The sequence below is a fragment of the Molothrus aeneus genome, chromosome 16 (genome assembly GCF_037042795.1).
Source record: "Molothrus aeneus isolate 106 chromosome 16, BPBGC_Maene_1.0, whole genome shotgun sequence".
NCBI classification, from domain to species: domain Eukaryota; kingdom Metazoa; phylum Chordata; class Aves; order Passeriformes; family Icteridae; genus Molothrus; species Molothrus aeneus.
The window spans coordinates 8,400,538-8,423,025 of NC_089661.1; the positions used below are offsets into that span (position 1 = coordinate 8,400,538).

At 40.1% G+C, this 22,488-nt stretch overlaps 1 protein-coding gene across 1 annotated transcript in view; it reads right to left on the bottom strand.

Annotated features, from left to right (window-relative positions):
* Positions 1-221: 221 nt before the first annotated feature.
* SMG1 (SMG1 nonsense mediated mRNA decay associated PI3K related kinase) overlaps positions 222-22,488 on the bottom strand; it is a 61,103-nt gene continuing 38,836 nt past the window's right edge. Inside the window, exons 37-63 of the mRNA XM_066560608.1 lie at positions 22,135-22,352; positions 21,811-21,965; positions 20,678-20,900; positions 19,507-19,753; positions 18,690-18,919; positions 17,889-18,137; positions 17,371-17,509; positions 17,174-17,283; positions 16,361-16,579; positions 15,738-15,928; positions 14,953-15,125; positions 14,328-14,607; positions 12,490-12,762; positions 11,691-11,925; positions 9,996-10,222; positions 9,168-9,318; positions 8,885-9,074; positions 8,186-8,655; positions 7,083-7,217; positions 6,076-6,228; positions 5,563-5,742; positions 5,131-5,358; positions 4,491-4,702; positions 4,181-4,287; positions 3,681-3,860; positions 3,459-3,565; positions 222-2,797 (exon numbers count right to left, since the gene is read on the bottom strand). Coding sequence (XP_066416705.1) covers positions 2,720-2,797; positions 3,459-3,565; positions 3,681-3,860; positions 4,181-4,287; positions 4,491-4,702; positions 5,131-5,358; positions 5,563-5,742; positions 6,076-6,228; positions 7,083-7,217; positions 8,186-8,655; positions 8,885-9,074; positions 9,168-9,318; positions 9,996-10,222; positions 11,691-11,925; positions 12,490-12,762; positions 14,328-14,607; positions 14,953-15,125; positions 15,738-15,928; positions 16,361-16,579; positions 17,174-17,283; positions 17,371-17,509; positions 17,889-18,137; positions 18,690-18,919; positions 19,507-19,753; positions 20,678-20,900; positions 21,811-21,965; positions 22,135-22,352 — 5,360 coding nt within the window. The 3' untranslated portion in view covers positions 222-2,719. The remainder of the gene's footprint in view (positions 2,798-3,458; positions 3,566-3,680; positions 3,861-4,180; positions 4,288-4,490; positions 4,703-5,130; positions 5,359-5,562; positions 5,743-6,075; positions 6,229-7,082; positions 7,218-8,185; positions 8,656-8,884; positions 9,075-9,167; positions 9,319-9,995; positions 10,223-11,690; positions 11,926-12,489; positions 12,763-14,327; positions 14,608-14,952; positions 15,126-15,737; positions 15,929-16,360; positions 16,580-17,173; positions 17,284-17,370; positions 17,510-17,888; positions 18,138-18,689; positions 18,920-19,506; positions 19,754-20,677; positions 20,901-21,810; positions 21,966-22,134; positions 22,353-22,488) is intronic.

Here is a 22,488-nt window from a genome sequence, read left to right on the forward strand (position 1 = left end):
CCAAGAAAAATGTGTCAGCACACATGTGAACAGTGCCAGTCCCACTAACTCCTGCACATCTGAGCTGTCTCCCTTGCATTAGTTATGCAAATTTAAGTCTCTGCAGAATCCTGCTGTAATTTGGGGTTTGGTTTGTTATTTGTTTGTATCAGGCACTTTTATTCTTCCCTGTAATTTTCACAACCACACAGTGTTGCATAGAAGGAAATTAAAAACACGTATTCTTTTTTATTTTTTAAAACTTTATTAAATTAGGCAGTAAGAACCCATCTCCACACAAGTGTTTCATTTCTGGATGGCAGAGGTATAATACATGAGCCACAGGTGAGTGCATTACCCCTCCCTTCCCCCCAGCTTCCAAGAAACAAAACAGCAGGTACAACACACTCCTGTCACTACACTTCTCCAACAGATTGTTCATAAGGTCATTTTGAACTGGAGAAAAATGGAAAGGACCAACAGTGTCAAGTGTCCTGTTGTGCACACGAATGTTCTTCACTGCAACATTCCAACAGCGTCTCCTGCAGCGAGGGTGGCAGAGGGTCAGGAAGCAGCGGCAGTGGAATGCGTTTGCACGGGGACTGTTAGATGCAAAGCCTGTGACTTCCCTAGAGGTAATCAGGCAATCAGAGTGCAAGGAAGGCCATATGACTGTTGAAAACTGTTACACTTCAAAGTGCATGTCCACAAAAAGTTGGCAACAGAGGAGAAAGTGAATTCTACGACCTACTGCGGAGGCAGAGCAGTCAGCATAGTGCAAATACTGAAAGGAACAGAAGTTTGCTGGCATTATCCAAAAATCACCAGCCAAGCTTCCTACTCAGATGAACTGCTGCAAACTGCTTTCAATTAAATTAATTTTATGCCAGTAGTGGGCTTGGCTCAAATATTTTAATACTTGGATTTTGACTGAAAAATGCTGTATTGAAAGTGTGGTTTTACTCTGAAAAGTGACTAAAATGGCATTAAGGATCTTCCCACAATTTTCAGCAACTGTCCATAATGAATTCACCAAGTTTACAAAAGAGAAACTTTTTATACAGAGCTACAACGAATTTATCTGGGTTCAGAATGCCAGGGTGCATTTCTGCTTTAGCTATCAGCACCTTTACAGTTCTGCAGTTGTAGCTGAATTCTGTAGAGTTTGTTTCTCTAAGAAAAGGAAGTTGACTTTTCCTAGAGGTGTCCTGCTTAAAAAATAAAGCAAGAAGTTTTCAGACAACCAGCAGACAAGCAGGACCTTGATCCAAGGATGACGATGCCATTTTTAGAGAGACTTTTCTGACCATAATCATACTTTGAGAGAACTGATTAAAAAAAACCTTGGTGGAAGATTCCTTATGGATGCATTACTGAACAGCCATCTATAGAAGAAATATGGCAAAGGAAAACTACTTTGCAGAAATCTTTACAGATCTAGTTGAACAAAAATTTGAGAGTCCTTCATTTCTTGGATTATAAGTATACCCCTGTGAAGTGAAGCACTAGAATTTACAAGTGTGAACTAAAAGGATTAGGAAAATGAAGTAAAAAGCATATCACTCTACCTCCACCAGAACATCACTTTATTGTTTATCTGTCATCAACAATGTAAAACTCTACTAGATACTCTATCCTGGTTTTTAAAAAGGTAAAGATTACATTGGATTAGCTACGTCGTCGTACGAAAGAAACTACAGCAATCACAGTAGAATGAGATTGGAGGGACAATTTGAATTACAAAAAAGTGTACACTGCAAGCAGAGGGAAGTGCACATTAAATCAAATGCCTGTAGGAATCATTACTTTTAAATGCACAGTGACAATTTTGAGAAACTGTACATAATAGAATCACAAAAATGACTTTAACCAAAATTACATTTTGCATTTGACCATCCAACTCATAAGTAATCGTTGATGTTCTATATTTTCAGTGCTTTTGGAGAAATTGTTTACCAAACAGAATTTAAGTTGTTAATTTGACTAAACTGTGAAGTAGAAGGATTGAAATAAAAAGTATATTGGAAGTACGCCTAACCTACAAGAATAAGCCAAGAGGGGTGTATGCGAGGAGAGGCTGGGAGGGAGGAGTGAAAGGAAAGAGGAAAGGGAGAAGAGAACAAAGGCTTTTTCTTCTATCTCAGAAGTTCTTCCAATGCAGCGTGTATCTGATGTACAGCTCTTTGCTTTCAGTCCATTTCTGAAGTTTACATTTTGTAGCCTTTTCCCGTACTAACTGGTCAACTCAACCAGCACTGCTGCCACAGAACAAGAGGAACGAGGATCTGAACGCATCAAATCTGCCCTTGCTGTGATTTCTTCATGGCCCCATTTTTCTGTTTTTCTTTGAACAGGGTTCGGTGTTTCCTGAATTGTTCACAGGGTCAGGTGGAATTGAGTTCCAAATCACTCTGCCGTTTGTAGCATCCTGATTTCTTTCTGCAGCTGACCCCCAGACACGTTTGCAGTTCTTCCGTAGCAGAAAGACAAACCGTGTTGCTCAAGCGGTGAGCGTTCACCCTTGACCGTGGGGGTTGCAGACCATTGTGTTTAGCGTATCCCTGAGTGCAGCTATCCTGCAGGATTCACTTCCCAGTGCACCGAGATTTCCTAGGTTTCCTCAGATTAAGCCCCAGTATGCATCACCACCGACTGTGGTGCGGCTACGGATGCCTGAGGCCGAGTTGATTCTGGTGGATGTCTGACCTCGCTGAACCAGACCGAGCTGCTGTCTCCCTACTCATACCCAGGCAGTCCAACCTTCATACAGCTGAGCCAAGTTATCTAGATTAGTTGCTTCCTTAATCACAAAGTCAACCTATTAAAAAGGTCAAACAAGGAATTAAAAATAAGCTGGAATTTTAAAAGTGTTTAAGTGATCTTAGAATTTACTGTCGAATGCCACCTTAAATATTTCACTGAAAAAAATCTGAAGTAACTGTAGACATAACTTTGTGCAGTCCACATAAGAAACAGGAAGCTGTACTGCAAAAATAAAAATCACATTATCATCTCATTCACAGCCCCTATCTTGGCAGTAGCCACACCATTCTCAAATAGACGTGGACAACTGTGTCCCCTGACTCTGTTGCCCAGAGACAGGAGTTGTGTGTTGTGTTAATGAACACAGACAAGTTCTGTCCCTTGGGCAGCTGTACAGATCTCGTGTTCTCCCTGGCTACCAGCAGCTGTGGAATAAATGTTAGCTTAGTGACAGACAAAAGACAATTTTATCTGATTCATGGCTCTACATAAACCTCCCATACAAAAAACAAAAGCATATGACAGTAAAAAAAAAAAAAAAAAGCAGCAATACAAGGCAGCAGCAACCTTGATTTGCACTGTAGTAGCTCCCATCCCCAAAGGAACCCCCATTCACACCAGGATTTCAGCCCTGAAGGCACAATTCAGCATACACACCTGCTAATTAGCATGTATTTAAAGCAAGAACCACTACTGGAACTTTATTTTCAACTCACCTGTTCAGCCACAGACATTCTCCTGTTGGGATCCACATCTCGGCCCTCTAACTTGGCTTTGACCCGCTTCCACACGCTAACTGCGTAGGAATTCCTCTCCTGCACAGCTACAGGTACAAAATAAAGTTAATACAACTTGACACTCCCGCACAGAAACCCTCTGAGCTATTTTTTGTTGTTGTCAGTGGTAGGGCTGTTGGTTTTTTTAAGGTTTGTATTTACCTTTTCCTGTTTTAGGGTCCCTGGCTGTCTTTTTGGGACTACAAGCAACACTTTTGCCAGTTCCTGGGACTGTGTTTGGAGGAGTATCTGCTGATGTTGCAAGATTTTTCTGAATTAGCTTTCTTGCATTCTGTGACATCACCTCTGGCTGAGTTTTCTGCCCTGTATTGCTACGTACAGCTGTAAAGAAAGTTTCAAAGTGCTTAAAGTCTTCAAAATAATAGCATATACAGAAAATAATAATAGCATATTACAGAAAATGCAAGAAAAAGCACAATTAAATGCATATCAAATAGACCTATCAATTTTTCTGAAAAAGTGCATTTTAAATTTGCATTTTAAATTCTGCACGAATTTTCAATCTTTCCATTTTCTAATTTCTTTAGTTTCATAAACAAGAAGTTTTATTCCACTGCTAAGAATTTATTTATATTAAGTAAACTGTCCCTCTCTAATATCAATTCCTGGTGGTTTCATATTTGTACTTGTGCAAGTATTACCTGCAGCAAAGGTTGGCTGATATGTAGCAGCTGAAGTTGGGCTGGAGCATTCATTTGCTGTATCCGTGACTAAGGGTGATGCAAACCCCACCAGGTTATTGTAGACACTGGGAAACATAATGGAGTTGGTAAATACTCATGCAACTACTTGACTTACCGAAAAACAAAGAATTAAATTCATTCAAATTTTACAAGAAGATTTCTGAGTTTTAAGAAAATCATCAAGTATGTGCCCCATGATGTGTTCCTGCTACATGAAAGCAGGTATGCAAAATGCCTTTTGTCACCTGAGAAAAGGTGACTCTCTTACCTTTGGCTCTGTGTTTTCAGTTCTTTCAAGGTGGGAGTTATTTCCTGCAGCATTTCAACATGTTCCTGACTGCGGACTTGACCCATAACCTGAACTAATGTAAACAGAACTGTCTGAATATTATCTTGCCATGATTTATATTCACCCAGGAACTGCCTAACACTGTTCTCATAGGGAACATCTTCACCATCTGCCAGAGCTGCTTCTTCATCCTGTAACCAAGATGTGCAAAAAGGTCAACTGCTACATTTTGGCTAAGAGAATAAAATGGAGATTCCCAAGCCCTTTCAGTCCTTTAGTTTGTCATCTGATTACAAATAACTATAATTTTCAGTAGTTATGTATGAAGAAAAATTTTTAAATTATAAAATTTTTTACAGGCTAAGAACCAAAAGGATTTATAAACACAATGTTTCAACTGCCAAGAAAGAGAAAAGGTTCAGTTCAACCAAAGCCTGCTAAGGCTAATGCTAGACAGTTTTATGAATTCTTAAACATGAGCTTTATGTCTTGAACTCCATATGCACAAACATTTTACTGTTTCTAGATACTTTACAAAGCATATAGCTACAACTGTTATTTTTCTTAAACTGTACTGACATGGGTTTGAGGAATAAATTTAAGCATGTTTCAGACATACCTTTGCCATAGCTTTCAGTAGATGTTTGACATCTCCAAGCTGTCTGTTATGACCCGTGAGCACAGTTTTAATACTATCCACCAGATTCTGAATTGTTTCACAAACTGTTTCTATTTGCTGTTCTCTTTCTGTTTGTACTGTTCTCTGTGTAGATATCTCCTGGGTCAACTGCTTGTGTGCTGAGTGAAGCCATTCAGAGCTGCCAATAGGATGTTCGAGACCAGTGCCCTAAAAATAACAGAAACATTTCTTTATCTGTGCCCAGAGATGAAACGCACTTGCTGTGTAGCCAGCAGTGCCGAGTGTTTAACTGACAGCATGAACTCTGCAGCCACGCTGCATCTGCAGGTACACATAACCCAGAGAATGAAGGCAAAGCTGAGAGCTCCCTGCAGTGATTCTGAGAGGTTTCATGCCCTGCCCTGCGCTCACCACCCTCTGCAGCAGGCGGAGCTCCAGGTCGGACACGGAGCTGTTGAACTGGGATGCGAAGGAGCACATCTGCTGACAGCGCTTGAGCAGCTCAAACAGGGCAGCATCCAGGTTCAGGGCTTCCGCTGTTCTGGTACGCAAACTCTCAAAATGAATGATGTTACTGCAAAGGAAAGTGACCTGAAAATCAAAGCCACAGGGAGGAAAATTATTTCACTTCAACTGTCTGTTAGACAAACACTGTTTTTTTCATGTGCTTTGAAGTGAGGATTTTAAAAACACACAGAAACTGCTCTGTTACAGTAGCAGTATCATCCCAGGGTCATCCAGCCCTGCAGCAATTCTCACAAAGATTATTCCTATTGCTTTCAAGTGGGATTCCCAGAAGTATTTGATTCTCTATGCTTGCTCTTTAGATGCAGAGCAGAAAAATGTCTTCTACATAAACCTCAAGTAGGAAATGAAGAGTGAATACACTCATGGAATCAAGAGTACTTTACTTATCCATAGTACCTGGCTTGCTCTTTGACTTTCTTTCAGTACAAGGTTTCTTCTTTCAGCAATAGTGGCATCAAAATCTTGCAAGACTGGGGCCAGTGCAGGATTAGCACCTCCTGCCCATTTTAAACGTTGCTCAATACTTGCTTCAAGTGCTGCTAGTTTCTCCTGCATTGGGGAAGAAAAAAGCCCATATAGATAATTCATACTGATATACAGAATTCTAAGCCTGGCTTTAAATAAATTATGCATATATAACACATGCAGACACTTTCTTACACCATATAAAATACTGTGGCATTCATGATTGACAAATGTTAGTTTATGCTGTTTAAAAGTTTATTTCCAGTTTAAAAGTTTATTTCCACAACTGGATTTGATTGTTACATAAAGTCTACCTGTCTAGACTTTAACTCACCAAAAAAAAGCAAAAGTGATCAGATTTCTAGACTAAGAATTATATAACAGAGTCCCTCCATTATTTTGCAAATAATTCAAGAAATTATTATAAACAGTACCTTCATAACTAAAAAAGGAAATTAAAATTCAGGAAGCTAAGCAGTATTTAACAAACAATTAAACATTCTCTATTACTGGAACCAAAGGAATCTAAAATACTAAGCAAAGCCACAGCATACAAATCTTAACACAGAGAAGAATAAATTTGTCTATTTCTACAAAGGGAACTTCTGACATTTAGCTATGAAAAATGACAGTAAGGATGATCTAAGGCACACAAACTAAAATAAAAGGAGCATTAGTAGCCTTCAGAAAGAAAGGTACTTGCACAGATTTGTTTTTTTCTTCAAAGACATCTACTGCTATTCCAAAGAACATTTTGGATAAGACAGCAAAATCAAACAATATAACAGTATCCATCAGAAAGAGATCAATGACAATACCCCCATATTTGTGTGAGACAGCAAGCCAGATAACATAATTTGAATGTAGCAGATGATTTTGCAGTTTGTGTTTGCCAGATTTCAATGTGCTGCTGGACAACCCTCCCCAAGCAGCCATACCTGGACTGTTGCAATGGAAGCTTCAATCTGACTGAGTGTGTGAAGTTTCTTTTTCATGTTGGCCAAAATTGCAGGACGAGGTGGAGTGACAGAAATAGCCTGGGGACGATTGATGAGGAGATCTTCATGCTGCCACTTTAAGAAAGCAACAGCAACACTTGAGTATCAATATTGCTCAGCACAAAATACTTTACATCACAAACAGCAATTCCAGTGCTCTGGTACCCTTTATAAGTAAGGGCACTTAAAAGGGCTGATGTCAGACAGTACCAGCACAGCTTAAAGTCCTAAATCATTCAGGAGCATTAAATTATACAAGTAGTTGTAAATGATGTTTTGCTGGCTTGGATGCTTATACCATTAATCAGTCCACTAACTAACTAGATGTGATTTACACACATCTTTTTAATCTAAAGGAAAAGCCATCAATATTCAGAAACAATTCACTTGTGATACCTTAAAACCAAGACAATTTTGCTTACTGGTCTATGAAATGGTTTATTAACTGACCAGGAGAAAGCCTTGTCCCTTATAAAATTAAGATCACAGACAGTACAACACAACTGGATACCTGTGTGAAGGTACATAATAACATTTTATCTAAAGCCTCAGAAGAGCATTTTTCAGGACTGACACTGCTGCTATTTGTATTTTTAAATGAAGCAAAGAGTGGAGAGGAGACAGTCAGTGAATTAAAACTTTGAAGGAAAGGTACAAAATGACATTCAGCACCTCATATCTTCTGTTCTAAGCCATCTCCTCCCTTAAAATCATAATCTGAGAAAAAGGGGGAGAACAGGACAGCATTGCTGGTAAGAAAGCCAGAGAATGACCTATTTTCTAAAAACCATCTTAATGGCTATTGAAAAAAATTACATGTATTGATTCAAAAAAATGTACATGTTGCAGAATTTGCTTCTTGTAAAGCAGCTAGTCTTCCAGAAAAGCTAGCAGTAACACTGTTCCTTATATATTTACAGCATAATTATAACCAAAATAACATACAAAGTCCATTAAAAGACCTTAGAACTTGTTCAAGAAAATAGCATGTTGGTTGTAACTCAGGCTCATTTTCCCCAGCCACAGCTGTGCTGGGCTCTCACCTGGAACATGGCAATGTGCAGCTGCACTCTCTGCAGGCTGGTCTTGCACGAGGAGATGCTGGTTTCCAGCCTGCGCACCAGGTCGTGCTTCTTCCAGGCCGTGTCGTAGGAGCTGGCCAGGACTGTGGCCCTGTTCATCACCAGCTGGGAGAACTTGCCAATCTGGATGTTGTGCTCCACGGCTTTCTTGCACAGGTCATCCACAGAAACTTTGCTTTCTGCTCCAAAGTCTTTAGCCTCTACCTGAGCAATGATATCGACACCCAGAGCGCTGATGAAACTGCACAAGGTCAGTCCCAAAGCTTGATTTGGAAGGCCAATTAAAAGCTGCCTCACAAAGTCTGCTGTAAAAGCCTTAATTGGCTTGGCCATTTGATCTTCACTAAAACAAGAGTTCCTGTAAAGGGCTTTCACATTGACAATTTGAACAGGTCCATTTACTGCATTCTGATCTTCAATTGAACTGATTCCTTTTAAAGGGAAAGAAATAGTACTTTTGTTATAAATGAAACATTTGATGCATCCAGAAGAATAACACCCAAATTACAAACACAGCAAAAGCATGGGAATTCATTTTTAGTTTCTGCTTCCTTACCACATATCCAGGTTAAGTTACAGCAAAAGTGGTCACTTTATGTTCTTCTGAACAGGATGAGAAGTGGATAAAGGCATACTGAATATCTGATAACATTTATTTACCTGACAATGTCTTAGAAAAGGTACCACAGAGCCTGAAAAATTCTTTAATTGTTTGCAGTCTCTTCAGAAAGAAAATCTCCTCCAGGACTTGCCGATTATTGTCATCATCAAAGAAGTTAACCTGGGTGCTGCGGGCTTCCCTAATTATGTCAATCTTACGCCAAGCAAGAGGTATCTCCATCTTGTTTAGCTGAGAAATGTAAAGAAAATTAATTCGTTTGGTTTTTTTTTGAGGTTTCCTAATTCTGACTCAAACAGTACTCCAAAAAGAACAAATCCATACCTTTTCAATCAATAAACCAAATGCAGTTTCCACTTGAGCAAACATTCCATCAAAAGCTACCAAAAGCATCTGACCAGCTGACATTTTGGGAGTTTCATCAACTGAACCATTTCTTGGCTGAATCAGTTCACCATACTGAGCATGAAGTACTCTTAACAGGAAAAAAAGAAAGAAAATTTACCTGGTTTCACTTAGTCCACAATAAACAGAATTTTCTTAAACTGACTGATTCCACAGATTCCCTGTACCACTGATGGACCCACCACAACTGGCTCAAGGGAAACACCACCTGAAGATTTTGAATTGGTTTGTTGTGTACCAAGCACCTACCCAGAAATTTACTGTCCCACATTACAAGATGTACAAGTCTATGTCTGCTTGGTGTTTTGTCTCATTCTGCTTTCTTAATCAAGTCACTGACTCATTAAGCAAAAGCTGCTCATCAAACACTTCTGATGAGGAGTGCCATGGTTACAAGCTCTTCCTTTCACAGGTTCCTCCCACAAACTAATGAACAAGTTCCTATTTTTAGCATCCTTTCACTTCAAATATAAAATCACAGCTACATATTTGGAAGAAGTTGACTACCAAAAGTCAGTTTTAAGCAGATGTAAGTGTAAATTGCCACAGCTCCATATTTCTGTGCAGGCACATGGATAAACACACAAACACAGAGGAGGAAACAAGTGCACAACTTTATCCCCTGCACTCTGCTGAAGGTATTCTTGGGCAAGAAAAGCCTGTACCTCAAACAAAAAATAATTTTAGACAAACTAATGTTCTTCTGTCTTCACTCTCTCACACCTGAACTGAAAAAAGGTGATTTACCTTGCAACATCAATGTAATGAGTGTGTGTCTCCTCCTCTATACCCATAGCAGCATTTCTTAAGTAGGCTTGAAGAGATTCAACCAGCGTTTGCAAAGGGACTCCATCAGTTGTTTGCTCTATGAGATTATCCAGTTCATGGAGCATGCTTTCTAAAGTGTACTCTCCTTTCATCAAGCACCTCAGTGCTTCAGGGAAAATGATCTGCCGGAAGTTGGAGTTCAATTCCTGTTGGCAAGTAGGTATGAAAAAGTAAGAACTTTTCCCCCTCAAAAAGTATCACATGCAACATCTTTTGTCAGTTTAGTACTACACTACCATGCAGCAGACATTATCTAAAATATAATGCAATGGTGGTCAGCCAAAAGTCTGCTCTTGGATTAACTTTGAAGAAATCAGGAATACATTAAACCCTGAACAAAGCCAAAGTGTAGCAATATAGCAACAATCACAGCACCAGCAGCAATACCTGACAGCCATCCTCAGCAGAGGCTGGGGGGCACAGAGTTCATAATTTGTGAATTGGTTTCATCAATGTCAGCTTTTCTTTTCCATTATATAACTATGAGCAAATTAAATTATTTACTGAATTTATGATTTGCTAAACTGATTGGACTGGACAAAGCAAAAGTAGCAGAAACTTGCCAGGTAGTGATAATTTGGCCACAGAAATCAATGTAGGGAAGAAAAACAGCACCTTAAGTGGCACAGAGCAGTTTCCCCCAAGCAGAATGCAGCAGAGAGCTAAAGGCAGCTACAGAAAGAACCAACGTGCTCTGTCTCCAAAAGGAGAGGAAACACACCAAAAAGACTGGTTATCTTGACTGCCAAGTGAGCAGGGAGCTCAGTGAGGACATCTTATCTAAGAGCTCACAGGGAGGACAACTATGTGTGGGTGAAAGATCCCCACTGCAATGCAGTGAAACTGCTGCCATGCACATTTCTGAAACAGTTCTGAAATGTTGTAACTTCAAAGAGGGAAAAAAAATAAAGTGATGAAAATCCAAACACACTTATGCAGCTTGAGAGGAAAATATTTCTCAAATCAGTACAATGGAACCAAAAGCCTCAAAAATCTATTTAACCAGCCACAATTTATAAAGCACTTTAGTCTTCAGCAGATATTTCACTCAGACTGCCCTTCATGGGTTTTTTGTGTTTTATTAATGTGGAAACATTGCTGAACCACAAAATTATAAATGCACTTTTCTCCTACCCAAAATTGGAGACAGGGGCCTGTACAACAGGCCCTGTTTCTGAGTTTATTTGAAACTAATTTGATTCAGGTGAAAATAAGTAAAGTTTAGCAGGAGCAGAAAACAGAAAGAACATAGTTTGAAGAGTCTGGAAGTTGATCTGGACTGCCAGCAACAGAACAGAAAAATGAAAAGCAGACGTGAAGCTGGTGTGCCTATGAAGCCCTTACCAAGGTCTTCCTCAGGGTTACTTACTTGACAGCAGTTTTTTGCAATTTCTTATGTATAGATCAAAAAGGTTTCTTTTAATCAATAAAAATGTAAATGACAGAAGCAAATGCCTGTTCAGCTCAATCAAATACAGCAATCAGGAGCAAGACTTATGAAAAAAATCTCAGCAGCATCATAAACAAACACTTAGCCCATTAAGAAAGAATCCATTAAGAATGACTACACTGAAGCCTTGAAGGATGAGGGGAAAAGTAACATAAAAGAATCACCTGAAGTGAGATATATACTCCATTGGCTAAGTGAACAGCTTCTGATGCTTCCATGGGGTTGGGAATGTCTAAGTCCTGGGGTACAAGATGGCACTGCTTCAGCAGCTGCACGAGGCACGTGACATTGCCACTCATGCTGCAAAGCTCCTCCAGGAACCAGGCTCCATCTCTGGATGTCAAATCAACCAGCTGCTCTCCAGCACTGGACGCTGCACCTTCCATCATCAGGTTTCGCCTGGATGAACAGAGACACTTAGGCACGGTGCCTGCTGCCGCTCTCCTCACAGAATCCATCACTGATCGCTCCTGTGATGTGGCCTCTGTAAGAACCTGTGTCTCTTGAGCTGTTGTTTGAGTCCACCCTGGCTAGCTATGGACCCTGACCCACATGGTCTTACATGGACAAAGCAAAGGACGAGAAACGCTCTTCTCCATGTGGGGACGAGCGTCCCGTTTATGGGCTTGGGAGAAGACACTTCAGGCTCTGCTGACCTCCCAGGTGGAAAAGAGGGCGTGACCTTCTTGCAGGGGATCTTTACACCCGAGGCAATGGGGGCAGGGGAAGAGGACCTTAGCCAATGAGATACCATTGAGGAGGGGCAAGGGGAGGGGTAACCAGAGCCCAAACCACCAGGGGTACAGCAAAGGGGTGCATGAGGGAAAAACCACGTGATGGGAGAAGAGAAATAATCTACGTGACATAACATACTCAGTACAAATTTCCAACCAGCCAGTGCAAAACAACAACTAAATAAACTATTTAGTGCAATACAACAGGAACTTTCCCGAGGGAGCTCACCTGGTCAGGGCGCACAGAGCGGAGATGATGACGCTGGCCAAGCTGAGCGAGCCCTCCTCGCCGTTCTCGTGCAGGAACACTTTGATGCAGCGCTCGATCTCCTTGAGCTGCTCCTCGCACACGGGCACGGTGACGGCCTCCTGCTTGAGGCGCTCCACCTGCCGGATCAGCCGGCTGTTGATGTCGGCCGCGTAGCGCTGCAGCGTCATCTCCGTGGCCGTGATGAACTGGCACACGCTGGGCGCGGGCTGGGGCGCGTACTGCATCTCGTACCTGTGCAACACAAACACCCTGACCACGTTTCCCCTCTCAGGTGGTAACAGATTGCTTTCTGCTCTGCAAGTACAAAAAACACTCCATGTTCTGTAGCCATATTTTCTGAAAAATCCCTTTGTCAGGATTTTTCTCCTGAGAAGCTGAGAGGCCTCAGAGGAAAAGAAAAACAATAATTATCTGCTGCTGCTGTGGACTGCAACAGGTGCACCTTTGATTGGTCTGATGTGGTTGTTTCTAATTGATGGCCAATCACAGTCCAGCTGTCTCGGACTGCCTGGTCACAAGAGTTTATTATCATTCTATTCCTTTACTTTCAAGCCTTCTGATGAAATCCTTTCTTCTATTCTTTTAGTATAGTTTTAATACAATAAATATATAATAAAATAATAAATCAGCCTTCTGAAACACAGAGTCAAGATTCTCATCTCTTCCCTTGTCCTGGGACCCCTGTTCCTAAATCACCTACTGTGCCCAGTTCTGGGCCCCTCAGTTTAGGAAGGATGTTGAGATGCTTGAGCACATCAGAGGAGGGCAACAAGGCTGGTGAGGGGCTGGGAACACAAGCTGTATGAGGAACATTTGAAGGAGCTGGGGTTGTTTAGCCTGGAGAAGAGGAGGCTCAGAGGTGACCTTACTGCTCTCTACAACTTCCTGAAGGGAGAATGAGGACAGGTGGGGTTGGTCTCTTCCACCGGGCAGCACTGACAGAACCAGAGGACACAGCCTCAAGCTACGTCAGGGAAGGGACAGGTTGGATATTAGGAAAAAATTTTTCACCGAAAGAATAATAAAGTCCTGGAATGCTCTTCCCAGAGAGGTGGTAGAATCATCATCTCTGGATGTATGTAAAAAAAGACTGGACATGGCACTTGGTGCTATAGTCTGGTTGAGGTGTTAGGGCATAGGTTGGACTCTGATCTTAGAGGTCTCTTCCAACCTCATTATTCTGTGATTCTGGGATTCTTAACTCTAAATACCACAAGAGGTTGATGATTCTCCTAATAATACTTTTATAAGGTTCTAAAATGCACCATATTCCACACCTATTTGCAAGGACATAAGGCAACTGTCCTTGAAGCAAAGAATGAATAGAAGATAAAAAGAAAGGGAAGAGATTTCAGAGGAAATGCTCAAATATAATCTAGATCTCTTAAGCCAAGCCATAATAATGTTGAAACAACTTGATTTAAGAAGAAAAAAAGAACCAGAAACTGCTTGAAAATCTACTAGATTAAAAAAAACCTTTTCTTATTGATTTTTAAATATTAGAAGTTTCTAAAACTCAAAATATCACTACTCAGAAGCCACAAAGGTGAATGCTCCATTTGATCGTTACAGGACAATGTTACTTGATTTTCTTGTTGAAGTACACAGATTAAATTCTGGAATGGTATTTTTAAAGCAGTTTTTCATATTTACTCCAAATTTCTAGAATTACAACTTAATGTTGGTTTGCTTTATAATTATATAGGTCCTTGTAAAAGTATTTCTTTAAATGATAAAATTAGGGTAGTAGCTTGAAAAGTATGTTCTTTGAACAAGCCAATATTCTGTCAACTTACTTCCTAAAGACATCCTGACAACGCTCTATTGTCATGTTACAAATGAGCTCTTCCATCCAGGTTTTCCACTGCTCTATTCGGTGCTTCTGGAACACAGCTTTTGGATACTGCAGAGCTACTGTTGCATAGTTGTGCAATTGTTCCAGGCAGCCACGTAACACAGATCTTCTCTGCTGCAGAAAAGCACCAACCTCTCCTTCCAGCTGCTCACACTGGCTGATTAGATGTGCCTGGCCTGCATTTTGCAGAAATGCTGTTGCTGGGACATAACTTGGAGGACCTTTTAAGAAAGAAGGTTATAAATAAAGATATGTCTGAAAACACATTTTATACCATAAAATATTGAGCATTAACACCTTTTCAATTTTTTTTTTTTAAACTTGTGATAAAGGAAGCATAGAAAATTCTTATTGAGAATTTTGAGCACAAGGTAAGAGAATCTCATGCCCAGGTAGGATAAGACAGACAAGTTAAGTGCTCTCAATCATCCTTTGAAGCCCCTTTCTTTTAACCTACTACATACAGATCATTGCCTTTAAGTTAGAGGATACTCATAATGCCTCCTATATTAAACCCAAGTTATTTTCAAACCACTAAAACCACCCCCAGAAATACTATTTTGTACCTAGGTCCATTTGTGTGCTAATTTCTTGGAGCAGACTTGCAAGTTGTGTTGCCTCTAAATTACTGAAGGCAGTTTGGTAATGGGTTATCCACTGCTCAAACTCATTCAGCTTCACCTGGATGGCTTCCTGGACAGCTCTTTGTTGAGACTGCAACTGTGTATGCTCAGAGTACCTGAATTATTGAAGCCACAGAATCAAGTAAGTACTACAAGAAAGAAAATACTTAACACTATAGAATACAGAACAATATTGAACAATACAACTGTTAACCAGGAAATGAACATGTTCTCATCAATCACATTAAACTAACAGTGTTGCATTATTAATTAATTCTGTTTTCCTACAAAATAATTAATGCCTCTGCCTATTCATGCAATTCTGAAATACTTGACTAATTTCAAATAACCTTCAAAAGTAACTTAAAGAATTAGAAACTTAAAAGAAAATATTTTTGTGCTATTAATCAATAGCTCCCTTGAGTGGATTATAATGATGGGACACCACTTTCAGAACATTCCCTCTCTTGCCTTGAGGATCAAGTGTGGAACTTGGACTAGCACAAGTTATATTGATGGAGTATGAGGTGCAGGACATAAACAAGATTATTCAGTAGGAAAAGGTTTCAGTAGTTCTCCTGTACAAGGAGAGACCTGCTTACTGCAATAGTTTTTGCCCAGCTATTCACTCATGTACAGATTTTAACATTTAACCCATAAGTACATTGCTAAAACACCATCTGTACTGGACTGTGAGACTTCTGACACAATTCCTGGCTCCTCTGTACCTGTGCTGAAGTGTGTGGGAGGGATGATCCACTCCTTCTGCACCTTCCAGAAATTCGATCTCTTCCAGTAGTTTTCCTTGCAACTTTTCTACATCTGTTAACTGCTCCTGCAGGTTCAGGTACTCTTCTAAACTACTGTCCAGTTTTGGCAGCACAGCAAGCATTTCATCTCTGTTCTTAAACCAGTTAACCTGCAATGAAGACACAGATGTTACTGAACTGCACTAAATCAAACTGGCAGCAGAATGTAAGGACATGGCAGAACTTAACCCTTCAGCAATGCCATTCATCTAGCACTGCTTCCAGTGCTACAACTGCCAAATCTTAACAGAGATTCTTTATTTAAACTGCTCTCTAAACCTCTATTGTTATTCTCCTAGCCCAGATTCAGGTAAAGCACTAAAACATGTTTTAGAATTAAGCATGCAGGAATTGAAAATTAAATACTTGCAAGTTCAATGTAAACACCTCCCTTCACATAAACTGAATTTATCACAATAAAATTCATGAACTGTTGCTGATATATGACCCCATCTTCCCCCATTCCCAAAATGCAAATAAACAAAATGAAAGTGCAGAGTCTACTTTGGTTTAAAAATAGAAAATTATTGTAGTAAACTCACCTTTATCTCGGCCACCCTCGAGGAAAAGAGACTCCGTGTAATATCCCTTTCCATTTCCCTTTTGCTCTGTTTGTTTTCAGCCTGCTGGCCACCACCACCATAGACAGCCCCAGCAAATCCTGCTTCTCCTCCAGCTGTCCAGTCCACCAGTGGATCATAAACAAAAGCCTCCAGCAGTGTAAGCAAAGTCTCTCTCCCACGCCGCATTATATGAAGGACCTGCATCGTATTTTAAACAGACTCGTTCTGTGTTATCCTTGCAGAATAGTGGAAACTTAAGAGGCAAAATACTGTACTTGAGTAGGTACAGAAATCCACAATGTATGCCTAACTACTACAGAGACAGGAAGAACACCACAGTGGGAACAAATGCAGCTAAGCCTGTAGGAAGATCTAGCCTTCCACACAAACTCTATGCACAAGCCATAGACACTTAAGGAGGAAAAAATCTCCCTTCCTCAGAGCATTTTCTTTTCAAAAACATATCTGTCATGTTTGTACAGGATGAGTCGCAAAGGAAGAGGGCAAGAAAAACATCTCAAAAAAAATTCAGGAAAAACATAACATTTTACTCTACAACTAGGAGTCCCCCTTTCACCCTAAATTTTAGTTGTGCCACTACTTGCATGTGCATTTATCAGACAATCTCATGTTTCTTAAATACCTACCACAGGATATAGCTAAAGTAAGCCAAATTAAAATCACAGCAGAAAGGTGAAGGCTCTATAAACCAGCAGCAGAATGTAAAATAGAAAAGTTCTAAGACAGTATTTGGCCAGTGATGGCCCTCAGTTTTCAAATCTCCAACCATACCTGCTCACAAGAAAGCCTGAACACCCCCTCCACTCCTGTCACTCCCAGGGCTGTTTCAATGTTGTGCGTCATCCGGAACGGAACCTTCTCTGGCACCCTAAGGCTCTTTCCTTTAAGATAAAAAATTAAGTTGCTTCTTTTAATTGCCAAGAAAGAAAACCTTTTATTTGAATAACATAGAGCATTTTTTAAATTACCTTTTTCAAAGCAAACATTATAATCTATGTGGACAACTTCTCCTGTAGTCATATCTATAAGAACATTATCCAGATGTCTGTCTCCAAGACCAATGATGTAGCCAACCATGGACATAACTGCAGTGGATCTTGCATACGACTTAAAAGAGAGTTTCAGGAAAAAATTATTTGTGGGAATCCTCTGCCAACACATTGGACTGACTACCATCTTAAAACATTATTTAAAGTGTAACTGTAAAACAAATCAAGCCCAACTTATTCCAAGCAGTTTTCTATTTGTGTTTGATGGTACCTTACAAGAGTTTTCATTTTTTTGGCTGATAACTCTAGTATATTAACACAGACTTATCTGGTCTATACCCATTTTTAAATTCAATGGCACAACTGCCAACATTTCCTCAAACTCATAGCAGCACCAGCTCTCCAAACTCACAAGTACCACACCTCAGGCATTTGGTGCCCCTCATCCCATTAAAACCACAGCCTCTCCTATGTAAAATACAGCTCTTGTAACTCACCTGTGTAACTCTCCACCACTCATCTGGTGTGGTACAGGATGACCAGAGCTCCTTGGCAAGGAGATTCGGGGGAGTTGCTTCCATCAGCTCCTCCAGAACAGCCCTCATGACATTCAAGGGCCAGTCACGACGTGACACGTCGAGACTAAGCCCGACTGCCTTTAAAGCAGGTCCAATTTTACTGTAGTAAAGTTCACTGGGTCTAGGAACTATTCCAGGGTTCTGAGGGGTCTGGTAAGAGTCCTGGGCCTTAGAAGAGATGAAAAATGGTAGTTGATGTATTAGCACAGAAAAAAAAAATCCCAAATTCAGTTTTGGTGAGAATGAAATATGAAATCAATGCTTTAACTGAGCATGACTTCTTCAGCTCAAAGACTGCTTTCAAAATTCAGTAGTTAAGGTCTAAATAGATTGAAAACACATTGTTTTGGCCTAATTCTATTCTCAAAGTAGATCTCATAAATATAACTGCAAAAACTGTATTTAGAATGAAATGAGTAAACAAGATATAGAACTAAAATGATTTCAACCAAGGTTAATTCTATTTGTAAAAAACAGTTCTCTTGAACTATCATGCCAGAAGAGCATTTTTATGTTACATACTGTAATTATATCTAAATAACAGACATGCAATTCTATTGACTTCAGGTGAAGTCTCAAGATACATGAATACACAGAACCCTCCTGCATTATTATGAACAAAACAATCCTTGTAAGACCATGTGACTTAGAATCACAAAGCAAATCAAAACAAGCATTTCTCCTCTCCTTGTTCCACTTGGCACAGAACAGAGCTGTTACCTTTTGTGCCTGCAGAGCAGCTTCCCGCTGCTGCCAGCGCTTGTACAGCCCAAACAGAGGTGTGGCTCCATCCACCCACTGGATGAGGCCTGACCTTGTCCCCAGGGGTGTCACCGAGTAGTGCCTCGCGTGGAACCGCGGCGTCTCTTGCCGGTTGATCGTGGCAAACATGGTGTTCACAATGGATAAGAACTGCATGATCCTCTCATCTAGGTGCAAGTCTTCCAAACCTACAAGAAATTTGTTTAAAAATTAGCTTCTAGATAAAATAAATTCTCCTAAAGCCCAAAATTTAGTATTTTTTTAAACCTACTACATGTCAGACTATGAATGTCTTTATAATATGTAGATTAAGGATGAGTTGTTTGGCCTAAAGCAAAGTGTTTACATGGTATTTACCTACCAGTTTATGCCAGCTTGCTGTGTGAGCAGTACACACAATCCTTACAACATAACAAATAGGCCTTTCCCTTGAAGGCAAAACAAGAAGTCTCTAAAGTTGTCTTTTAGGGGCTACGTTAAGCTTCTGGAAAATTGCATCCAGCTAATCCTATCAACATCCAAGCAGAACATTGCTTCTGATGAAAGACTTGTAAAGAAGGGATTTGACTTACAGTTTCACATGGCAAAATTCCTTGAAAAATATCTGGTGACATGAGAGGTAGGGAAGAGAGAGACCAAATGCTTCAAACCCCTCTTTCTCTCTACCATTCAGGCAAATAAAACTAGAGTTGCACCACATAATCTTCCTAATTTTAATACAGTCTAATTTATAACAAGAGACAGTACCTGGTATGAGAAAAATTCTATTACTTACCTTTGAACAGGTAGGGATAGTTCTTCCCATCTGAACCCAGGAAAAGCAGCTTTTTAGGTTTGGTTTTGGTGGGCAGGATGGTGATGGTGCTGCCCACACTGTGGATGGTGACTGTGTCCCTGGTGGACACCTCTCCAGGAAGTGCTATTTCAGTGTTCATCATGGCAGCCAGCCAAGGACTGATTTCTTCAAGCCGTAAGAGGTAACTGGCCCGTTTCTGTGCTCTTTGCTGCAAGCTCAGCATTACCTATTCCAAAGAAAGTTTTTTCTTTTAGGTTGACATTCACCTTAACAGTTAGCAGTAAGAACAAAAACACCATCAAACCAGACTTAATGGTGGTCATCTTCCAGAAAACAAAGGTTTTTCCTAAACTCCTTTGCACCCTTGCCATGCTGTTAATCCAGAGAGTTCAGGATGAAGATTACAAAAATTAAACAACATCCTCTCCCTGTGCAGTGACAAGAAGCAAAATCACAACAAATCATGTTCTTCAAGATGTTTGCTCCTGTATTTACAAATATCTGAGCTGTGGTTAAAGGCAGCAGCATTCAGCAACCTCCTGTTTATATATGTGAACGCTTGTCTGTATTACAAAGCTGAAGAGGAAGTACAAGTAAAAAAAGGTCTATTTGCATGTAAAACCTCTGTTCTGGTTTTAAAAACACCAGGCTGGCTCTGGAGAGACAAGTGAATATTTAGTTTCTCTTAAAACCCATAAACTAGGAGAAGATGACATAACTGACAAAGGACCTCTGGGAAGGGTCGATCATTTGGAAGTTGCTGCACAGCCCAATGACTATGCTTAGATAAACAGAATTAACTTGTTAAAAGTTTAGATCAACTAAACTCAAATACCAGAGTTTCAGAAAGACAGTATTTAAAAGAAAGAAAGCCCACTGCTTCCAAAGCTGACAGCATCCCACACAGAAGAAGCTGTAAGATTTGAAAAATGTGATTTCAATGGGTAGAAATGTGATAACAGACAATCAATAGGACTGGCTAGAGGCAAAAATTATGGTGTTTTAGTGCCCAGCTTGCCTCTGCTGACTGCTAAGACAAAATTTTAGGCTGCAATTTTGATATGCTAAGAGAACAGCAAGAGAAGGAGAGGGTCAAGCACATGGTGCAGCAAGTGTCTCTACATGGTACTCTTCCTCTTGCATGTAATACCTCTTTAAATGGGAGCCAGCTGCTTCCAGGTTTAGCAGGATTCAAAGGATTCTTAAGCTTCTCTAGTGCATTTTCAATTGCATCTCCATAGTTATCCTGAAACCATTTCTCATGAGGAGTTTCTGCAGGAGCTGCAGTGATGCTCCTCACGTGCTCCAGAGCAAACACAATGGGCTTCATCAGAGCTGTGTGCTTCTCACGCATGATTGCTATTTTCTCCTCTCTGTTATAAAAAACACACAAAAACCTCTTCTTAATGCCATAAAACCAAGTTCTTATAAGGACAGCATTAAACAATAACAGACATTGAAGAACTCACAAAAATAATTACTTCTCTAAAATGAGGTCTTCAGTTATGATCATATTAAAATGAAGAGTATTTCATTCCACATTGAGTAAGTGTTCCTCTGAACCACACTTTAAAAAAAAAAACATTTGAAATGCATTGTTCACCACCAGAAACCCTGATTAGAAGCTCTGATCAGAAATCACTTTAAGCAACTGATTTCCTTTATTAAAGGACCTTTTTACTACTACTTGTTGAGGATGCACCACACTATAAAGAAGAGACATTCAGATCATTCTGCTCTCCCATTCCATGTCAGTCCTGACTACAGAAAATGAGAGGCATTCTTAAGCTTAGCCAGGTGCTCAGTGAATGATCTGCTCTTCCACTATTCTGTTCACAGGAGAACCCAGGTGAGGGAGAAAGACAGACTTGCTCAACACTGAAAACTAAAATCTGATTAAGACATTCTTGTTTACTCCAAACATCTACATTTACAGTGATGTCTAAATAGATTAAGCATGTTGAACGGTGTATACTCATTTCATCTGACTTGGAAATGGAGAACTAAAGGATCTCATCATCCACAATACAATATACATTGGGTTCTAACATGGTATTACTAAAGAAATCACAACATGGATTCACAGCTAGACTGTTTCTCCCATTTGACTGGAGAAGTAGCTGTAGCATAAAATGTTCCTGAAATAAGGCCCCAGGCTTACAAAGCAGCTGCTGGGATAGTATGGATTCAGGAACAACACCACTGCTGATTCATTTGACTGTTTAGTTCCCCAGAAATAAACATTTGTTATGATTATCCCCTGTATTACTGAAACAGACATACTTCCGTAGAGTGTTGTTATTTTGGACCCTCTTGACTTCATCTTCCAGCTGCTGAATCCGTCTGAGGACGTACATGTGCTGCTGCAGGAGAACTCCCAGCCACAGCTCATCCCAGAGAACTGTAACCCTGCGCAGCTCAGCCACAAGCATCTGAACCTGGAGAAAGCAAGAGTCACTTTTCGAAAGAACTAAAATTCAGATTTGTTTCAGTACATGAACAAGTTGGAAAAAAGACAGAGACACAGAAAACTTTCAGTAGGCCAAGACACATAAATTACTTATTTGTGGTTCAAGCACTGAAGCAACATACATTTGAATTATTTACCTGCAATACCATTGTTGGATTTGCAGCAGAGAGTTTTTCCACAATTTTGCTGTAGCAGTCTTGCATCATTGCTTGGTCTTCATTTAATCCAGCTTTTGTATCATCTTTACTACTTTCCTGGGAAGCTGGAGTGCTCCCTCCATCACATTCACCACCCAACAGTTCTTCTCCTTGTATATTACCAAGCAAAGTAGGGATGGCAGAAGGCAGCTTGTTTCCTGAATTAAAACCAGATGATAAAATATTAGCTACACTAAGATGTGTCACTCCATAGTTTATTTAGCATCAGGTCCCCATTAAGTATTGGCGAAGTATAAGAAAAATTTGCAAAATCTGGTAAATCAGATTAAGGAT